Source organism: Cottoperca gobio, chromosome 12 (assembly GCF_900634415.1).
Source record: "Cottoperca gobio chromosome 12, fCotGob3.1, whole genome shotgun sequence".
NCBI classification, from domain to species: Eukaryota; Metazoa; Chordata; class Actinopteri; order Perciformes; family Bovichtidae; genus Cottoperca; species Cottoperca gobio.
Genome location: NC_041366.1, coordinates 2,980,948 through 2,990,483, shown reverse-complemented (window position 1 = coordinate 2,990,483; position 9,536 = coordinate 2,980,948). Strand labels below are relative to the sequence as shown.

The 9,536-nt window shown below is 39.5% G+C and overlaps 1 protein-coding gene across 3 annotated transcripts in view; it reads right to left on the bottom strand.

Moving 5' to 3' along the window:
* Positions 1-1,111: 1,111 nt before the first annotated feature.
* Positions 1,112-9,536, bottom strand: part of wdr7 (WD repeat domain 7) — a 109,756-nt gene continuing 101,331 nt past the window's right edge. For all 3 annotated transcript variants that reach the window (XM_029444250.1, XM_029444249.1, XM_029444251.1), the window contains exons 29-30: positions 3,889-3,993; positions 1,112-2,263 (exon numbers count right to left, since the gene is read on the bottom strand). In XM_029444250.1, coding sequence (XP_029300110.1) covers positions 2,060-2,263; positions 3,889-3,993 — 309 coding nt within the window. In that variant the 3' untranslated portion in view covers positions 1,112-2,059. The remainder of the gene's footprint in view (positions 2,264-3,888; positions 3,994-9,536) is intronic.

The window sequence follows — 9,536 nt, the reverse complement described above, 5'->3', positions numbered from 1 at the left end:
AAAAGTCCTGACCCAGAGTTAAGCTACAATGTGCAAAAATATGTCTTCAACCATAACGTGTCATGGTAAACCTCCAAACCTATTGACACCTAATAGTAATATCATGGTGCACTGACACATCACTGAAGCAAGGTGAGAAGATAAACTACTGGAGGTCAAACAAGATTTTCAGCTGCTCTTTAAAAAGATTACGATTAAATCTTTTAAAATAAGATTACAAATAATCAAACACCTACAGATGTAAATATAATACTGTGACATTTTAAATTTTCTACTGAATATAAACTTTCAAAATAGACGTAAACAGGAAATTCACTGGTTTGAAGAACGAGTCAGTGCCAGGCAGAGCGTCACGTTAGCCACAACAAATACACCAAGCAGGATCTACGCTCACTGTACAAGATTAACAGACTCCATAACGCAGCAGTTCTGATGATATATATACTGTATATGTACACATTGGGAGCAGCAGAAATGGAAGAGGAAAGCTGCAAAAGACGATTCTTCACATCAAACTGTCAAATATAGAGCGTTGTCATCTGCAAAAAAAAACACCAACCCGCCCAAAAATACATGTGTGGGGTAAAACAAGGCAGGAAGGGAGGAAGCTGCTGTTTTCCTTAAAACATATGAACCTCCATAATAGTTTTTATATGTTGAAAGGGACACTCCAGAGAATGACATAACCCACAAACATTGGGGGGGGGGGGGGGGAAGAAAAGGTTCCCTCTGGAACTGAGACAAACATGAAAACATAGGGAAATACAGAAGCTGTCTGATACTGAATACAACAACCTGAAGAAGAACCAGTTGACAGACAAAACTGACTCTAAGAGGCTGAAGAAAGACGATGTTGTGTTCAGACTCAACGCAAAGGGATATCAAGCAAAGAAAGTATTTGACCAACTTGGATGACATTATCAAAATATATGTTGCCCCTTTTGGACCAAATAGTACCAGGTACTAAACTGAGTAAGGAGGGCCTGTACCCCAGACCAATCCCCTTAAAATGTGACCAAAATAATCTTATGCTTTTTGTTCCACAGTGAGTAATGCTGCGCCTGTGATCGTGCTTTCAGGACGAGAAGTCTGAAGTGAGAATGTGTTGTGAAAAATACACTTTTATTTTGTCAAACACATACACACACGTCTGCATGACGCTCACAGAGGATGGAAAGCATCGAATGTGTCACAAAAGTAAAAGCGAACACCAAAGATCTCGCAGATGCAGTCTGAAATGTGTAAAGTATGTACAGTACATGTCCTACGGATTTTAAAAGCCTTCAACAGAGCAGTGGAGAATTTCTTTGAAATATTTTCAACCATCTAATAGAAATAAATAAATCCAGCATTGACAACTAAAGAAATACATCCTGGGTTGGTTCTTGTTTTGACTTCCAAACAAACTTTAATATAAAGAACAGAAAATTGAGTGAAGGTTGATTCCTTTTGAGTCCCTATGTTAAATCCTTGTTCTGCATAGTAAATCCACACAAACTTGCAAATGTATTAATAGGACATATTTAGCACTCAAATAAAGTAAAACGTAGGTGGGAAGCCAAGTGGTGGTGAGTCAAAGGCTGGCATTCAGCAAACACAGCAAATAAATAGGAATGACAAGAAGGTGTTAACAACTTAAAAATACATCAATGCAAATCACAATATAAACAAGACTTTCTATAACGGCTTTTAAATAAATTACAAAGCAAGTTTCCTCACTATGATCACTATCTGAAATAAAAACAAAAATATTCATCCAGTCCAAACCTGGACCCTGAGCTGGGTTTTTACTTTTACGGCCCAGATGCATTTTGATACCTTCAGAATCTTTACGTTAAATGTAAAACAAACCTCTGAATGAATCTCAATAAAAACCTTCCGAGCCTCACTTATGTTTTAGACTATCAATTGTTGGACTCAGCCGCTCAGGATACATATTTGAAGCTAAAACTAAAGTGGCAACTGAGTGAATCCTTGCTGCAACATTTCAGACTCTACCTGGGAGCAAAAAGCCTAAAAGAGACGACAACAAGGGCTCAGCTGGAGATACAGATCTGGTTTAGACCATGAAGCGGTGCTCCTTGCCGTCGTGGGCCATAATGATGACGTTTCGGTTGGAGGTCCAGATGAGGCGAGCAAGCTTCAGGTGATTCTGGGAGCCCGGGGACGCCGGCTGCACGGGAGGAACCTGGTAGGTCTTAATACAGCGGAGCTGAGGGGCAGAGTTCAACATCCCAATGCTGCCGAGCAGACTGGTGTTCATCTGAGGAGAACATTCAAAAATTCAAAGTTTTCACCTGCTTCACCTTCTCTATTGTGTTGTTAGATTCTAAACAAACTGTACTCTCAATACATGTTGTGAAAAAAAGTTATTTAACTTTTTGCTAAGAAGTTAGTGATGGAACTGCTGAACCCTCTGAGGAAACATTGAGTTTAACCCATGAAGCTACTGTCCATGCGTCCTGTGAAGAAGGCACACAGCGAGACTCTGTGTGTGTAGGAAAAACAGAGCGAGTAGAAACTCTATCGTTTCCTGAGACGACACCGCCACACACACACACACACACACACACACACACACACACACACACACACACACACACACACACACACACACACACACACACACACACACACACACACACACACACACACACACACACAAGCGTCGGCCAGCTCATTACCACAGCAGCCGTCTTGCCGGCGCGCTCGCAGTGGTTTATGCTTACAGTAATGCCATTAGTGTGTGTCTGTGTCTGCAGACAGTCGTGTCAGAGGTCGTAAAGACCTTTCATTCAAATAACAGTTCTGGGAAGAAGATAAGAAGTGTGTGTCTGTCTGTGTGTATGTGTTTATCTTTTACGTGTGATTAGGTCTACTGACTTTATGCTGTTTATTTAGATGTTGTTCATATTTCTTTTGTGTACTGGAACTTTTTTTGCAATCATTTCTAAATGTTTTGTGTGTATGGCATATGATAAACAAAAGATACAAATCAACGAAAAATGTATAAATAAATCAGGAAATTACTAATAGTCTAATTTACTAAATGTAAATGTCCATACATTGTCACCTCACATTATTGCAAATGTTATTTTTCCCACAGAAACAGCTTAATAGTCTCTCAGCACTGTCTAAAAGATTGAATGAAATAAAAAAGAATTTAATTTGAATTAAAACAAATGTCACCTCTCATTTTATGATTCATGGGAGCAAAATGGAAGTCAGATTAAGTCTCACTAGAAATATATTTGTACTGGTGTAAGTACTACACAGCTGCTGAATACACACACAACAGAAGTTACTGATAATACATTAAAATGTCATGCTAGATTTCTTTACTTTGGTTCAGCTGTAACAAATAAACAGACTTTTCTGTTGTAGAAACCATCTAAAAAAATTCTAATCAGATTTTGTGAAACAAAAAAAACTAAATCCCAGAGCTGGAGAGGAGAGTTTAAAGTTTAACCGATTTAAAATCATGCTGTTTCTGTCCTGCTCTGATTTTTCTTTCGTGGCTATATTGTCATTGCAACTCTTACATGTTTGAAACACAATTAGAAATACAGAACAAGGACTTAGTTAGTCCTTAAGTGTGAACAGATGTTTTCCTCCGTCAGCAGACATGAATCTAATGCTTGGAGAAACAAGGACCCTGAAAAAGCTGCTGGAGTTTAATTTCAGACCAACTTCAAAACAAGGAGCAGGAATGGAGAGACCAATAAGACCAATCCAAAAAACCCAAAGCTTCAACAGCTTTTAATAAGGAGGACAAATATCACCCATGATGGCTAAATATTATAGGGCCTAAACACTAAACCTTATAAGCCCTTTAAGACCTGTGTGTGTGTGTGTGTGTGTGTGTGTGTGTGTGTGTGTGTGATTTACCTGCCAGAAGGAGATGTGGCTGTCAACGTTGGAGTACGTTGCCAGGTAACGGCCATCAGGGGCGAACGACACCGCTGTGATCGGACCTTTATGACCGTGGATGTTCTAAAGAGAGAGAGAAAGTGAAACAGATTCATTACACTTGTTTTTTTAAAGAACTCCATGCAGACTGGTTCTTCAGAATTTTACAGGCAAAGTTAATCATTTGGTGAAGTCATTTCTTTCAAATGACTGTTTGTAATAGAAATCTGGTTCAAAACATTGTTCCCTGCTGGCAAAGACTGATGTGATGTAAACATCAGAAGAAAAATAATAAATAAAACAGATTTCATTGGAAATACTTCTACCAAAAGAAACAGGAAATAAAGGAAATAACCAAATAGAAGAGCAAGAACTTTAAATACATAGTACATTAGTATGCAGTAATGGTGCTAAAACTATAGGACATACTGTTTATTAATTATGTAATCACATCTAAAGTGCTTGCCTTTAGATAAAACCAAGCCAAAGAGCTTCAGTGTGTAAATGTTCAGTTCAGTGTGTGTGGGAGGAAGGTGTTACTGTGAGCAATACAATGAAGAAATAATGAAGCATGAAGAAAAAACAGGAGATCAGAAGGATTGAACACAACAACTTGTGTATTTTGGAGGTGACTGAAAGGCCTGATGGGAAATGTGGAGGTACAGTTGGCAGTCGAAGCAATCTGAACTTTTCCTGCGTTATTCATTTTGCTGAATGCAAACTGAACACCTCTGCTTTCCCTTAAAGGGAATATAACTTGTCTGGACTATGTCTCTGAATGTTACAATGTTCCAGGGTCCTCATGCCGTGCTTTAGTGTTGGTGGTTCTTTATTGACAGGCACTATGCAATAAAATGTGGGTTTACGTGTGTGTGTGTGTGTGTGTGTGTGTGTGTGTGTGTGTGTGTGTGTGTGTGTGTGTGTGTGTGTGTGTGTGTGTGTGCTGCTCATATGGCCCAAAATTGTACCACAGTTTCATCAGTTTATGAAATGTAACACAGTGTTATTGAGGTTTTATAGAACCTTTCTCAGAAGAAAAACAGACTGGAACAAATAGCCACTTTACAGTATCAAAGTGTTTTATAAAAAAAAGAAAAGAAAGCCTCAAACCTATCTCAATCAACTCCCCATCACCCATGGTGGCTAAAGTGAGAGCAAAACTTGATCTATCCACATGATTCCTCTTACTCATGAATCCAAACTGCAGCAGCTCGAGGTTCAAACCGAGGCTTACATGAATTCTGTTTTGTGATGAAGACGAGATGAAGAACTAATTTTGGTCCTTGTTGAAATTTCATCTCAGAAAAACTTGTTTTGCAGCTGCACCTCCCACATTGTCCTTTACAGCAAGTGTTGGGTTTGGACGAGATAATTCCATCAGATGAGGGGCAGCTTCTGGTCCAACAGATGCTGCCATTCGCCTCCAGAACTCAGGGGACAAAATAAAGGGACGCTGCGCCGTATGTAACGCAATAAACTGTCCCACCAGATGCAGGATGTGTAACGCAATAAACTCCCTCACAGAAAACCCCACCCTGCCTCTGCCTGCAACTGGGATTACAAACTCTCACCTCCAGATGAGATTAAGATGCATCGCCTCAGGCTTTCAGACCATGAAATAATAACCCGTCTGTGGAGATTAAAGCAAAAAAATATAATAACGCGATGAAATGAAAATCTCATCTTTTTAATTTGTTCTCTCCCTCCTCTTTTTAGAAGAAATCCTATTAGATTCCAGCAGTGTTGGCTGAGGAAAAAGCTGAATTATTATGATTTCTTCAAGCTTTCATCCCTTCTCTGTCTTTCCTTCCTCACCTCCTTACGATGCCCCCTTTCCACTTTCTTCCCATCCTTCCCCTCTGTCAGTCTTTGGCGAGATCCCAAATCACATTTACCATCAGTACGCTTGTTAAAGGCAAAATGATCAAAGGCCAACAGAGTGGACACAGTTTGACAGCAAATATTTATCAGTTCAAACCAAACAATTTTTACAATGTTTTTAAATTGAATTAACAAGAATTAAATATGCCACAAACCTCCATTTTTTGTTTTGTTTTGTATCTTTAATTACTAGTAAGGGAGTTTGGTAGCTCGTTCAACAAGCTAAGGTGCAGGACAGGACGTGAGGTCACTGCTTTATGTGATTGGCTGTAAAAAAAATAGGGTCTCAATCTACACAGACAAATACCGGAATAGTATTCTGTCAAATTATTGAAAAATTAGGTGTAACAATCGTGAAAATAAAAACTATAAAACATACATTGGTTTCAGATTATTTTTCAAAGGAGAACAAGTGATTTACAGAGAAGATATACAGAATATACTGTACTATAGCAAACAAAAACAATACAACTTCATTTCAGTTAGATTTAAATAGGATTAGCCTTAAACTCTGGCCCCACACACACACACACACACACACACACACACACACACACACACACACACACACACACACACACACACACACACACACACACACACACACACACTTTAAATTTCTACAAATTGAGATGGAAATGGAAACTAGAAATGTTACAGCATGAACTGTGAGATAAAATGTTTGTAATTATTATAAAAAAACCTGCTCCATACAATGCCTCTACTTAGCATGAAATATTAGATCACAGAAAAAAACATGTATGTGTAGAGAGAGAGAGAAACAGGTTGCAGAGTAGAACTGTTTAATGTGCATCAAATATTGATGATTTCATATATATTTTGATCAGGAAGTGGGTGTGTGTGTTTGTGTGTGTGTGTGTGTGTGTTCCAGTGTCACGGTGCACTGCCTACCAAATCAATCAGCCTATCAGAGAGCATTGAAGCACACTGAAACCATTTACAGCACTCTGTACTTCAATACACCTGACGCCTAGGGGACTCAAATGCTTGTGTGTGTGTGCGTGTGTTTGTGTGTGTGCGTGTGTTTGTCATACAGAGGGCTCATCCCGTCTTATTTCCATCCCTTGTGACTAAGTCTGACAGCTCTTAAACCGTGCCTTCTCTTAGCGTGAAGATGATGTTGACCAATAGAAGGATGTTTTCACAGAGTTGGATAATTGTGCTTGAGTATCTGTACCCACCATAAAGGAGTGCTATAATGAAGGCATTTTGGTCTAAAACTCAAAAAACTTACTATGTTTATTCAAATACTTTGGGCCAACCCAAGCTCACATGTAATACACCACCTGCTTAGTCACTCTTCAACAATAGCCTGATACTCCTTGAAGGCTGTGCCAGGACCCCGGTACAATAACACAAAGGGGGATGCCAACCAAGCTAAAGACCAAGCTAAGTGCAAACAGGATGCAAGTTCCAATTGTCACCTGGATAGACACACATATTTTATATTTATATTACATATAATAAATTAATTACTGTATCAAATGTATTTCTTCCCATTAGTGAATTTGCATTTTCAAACTTTAGTGCATATGTTCGGGTTTGAAGCTATGCAGCTTTTCTTTATGCATTGTTGGAGGCTTATTCACTAGGTATTTCTGCACAGTTGCAGATAATGATTAGGCTACACTAATATTATTAGTAGCATGTATTTGTAGAATTAGATTCCAGTGGTGACTGTGTAGGATTGTTTCCTCTTGGCGGTTTGCTCTCCTGGTTGCCGCACACATAGGAAGGCGGTCTAACGGCAGTATTAAATATTAAATAAAAGTATTTATGTTGACAAAACTCACAAGTTATATATATATATATATATTAAAGACTTTTTATGGTGATGACACTATAAAAAATGACTGCTGACATTCAAAGCTTTTATTGCCGTTTTGCTGCTTCGCGACGTGTCCGATCAGCCGTCGGTCAGCCTAGTTTCTGCAGTGTGTCCTGCACTGTTGGCCTTTATCGGCGGCTTTTCGGCCAATTCGAAATACTGAGAGCAGCCCGTCGGTGAGACAAATCACTGATTGGCTGTTCAGCTAAGCGAATCAGTGCACAAGAAGAGAAACATACGTGAGGAAAATAAGCAAATAACTGAAGTCAAAATGGCAAACATACAGTAGGGGCTCTTTTCATTTTCCATCTTCATCTCATCGGATCATTCCAATACTCGGATATGTTCACAACAACATGACCACCTGGAAGCTAAGTGCTGTGCTTTGTGTTAATGTATGCACCATAAAAACGGCCTGTACATCTGCAGTCTTAGTTCTTCCGGTTTCTTCTTTGAGTGACAAATAAGTCCAGTATAAATCTTAAAGCATATGTGATTCTTCAGTTTAAGGCTAGCTGCACTGTTTGGCTTCCGATGGGCTGTTCACTTGTTCACTCTGAGGCAGAGCTACACCTCTCGTTACAGAGCGGTTTCTCTGGTGTCAGTGATTACAGAAAGAAACAGATGCAGACAGAGAGAAAGACCAGTCAGATTGTTTCTTTGTGTTCAATTAGTAGACTCAGTAGAGTCTGTTAAAGAAGCAGAGCAAGCAGCTGGACACACACACACACACACACACGCAGAGTAATGCAGCTGACAAAGGGCTGTTCACGGAGGCTGATCAAAGCTGTGGCAGATGGTCAGGCAGGGACTAGCTAGCTACAGTTGGACACACAAACACACACACACACTCACACACAGATTATGAACAAAAACTCAGCCTCTCCTCTCCTTATCCTTCTTCTCCCTTCCTCCACTCCTCGATCCCCTCTTTTAACCCATCTTCCCTCTTCAAGACCATCTCTTGCTTTTCTCCTTCTCTCTCTTAATTAATTTAGGTGGACATTGGACGATAAATGATACTGAGTGTTTACATAGGGAGCAGATTGTTTTAAACAGATTTGTACATTTGTATTTATCCAAAGGTTTCCGAAGTGGTTTGACAAGTTTCTATGGATGTGTTGCAACTTTATTCCCACGTTGAAAACTGGTTTCTATTGGAATTATTTTCAACTGTCTTGAAGCAGAGAGCTGCTGACAGCTGCTGCCCTCTGTGAAGGATGGCACCACAACCTTTCAAGTCTACAGCGGGGGAATGTTAAGTAGATTTTGGATTAAGTATCACTGATAAAAACATTATTATACTGTCTTTTTTTAAAAGCATTGGGTGTCAACAACGGGTTTTGGTTTGAAGCGCTTCTATAATAAGTTTAGTTAAGAGACATGGTTTACATACTGTGCCTTGATTTGAGCTCATCGTTACGTCAGTACAAGTACAATGTGACGGATAAATCAGCTTCAGTGTTTTCCCATACAACAGAAACTGGAAGGTGTCATTTGCATTGGCAACGTGTGTTGATGTTTGCCTAAAGTGCAGTAAAAGTCCCTCTCTAGCAACTCTACATGTGATCACAGCAATTTGTCTCACATTCCTCCCGAATATTTAAAACTGATCTGCAGACACAGAAGGCGCAGACCAGTGCCGGGCCTTAACTGTGGACCTATGTGAACCGAGGAGTTGATGATGTCATTGACCAAAGTTGAAAAGCAAGAGAAATAAATTAGAGAAAGTTTGTAGGATTTATTTCCTGGAGACCATGAATTTCTGTAAAAAAAAAAAGGTCATGGCAATCCACCTGATTATAATCCAGATATTCCAGTCTGGACCAAACCAACCAACGTTGCCATCGCTAAAACCATGCAACTAGCTTTACTAGGTTTGTAGTGGCGTAACTGC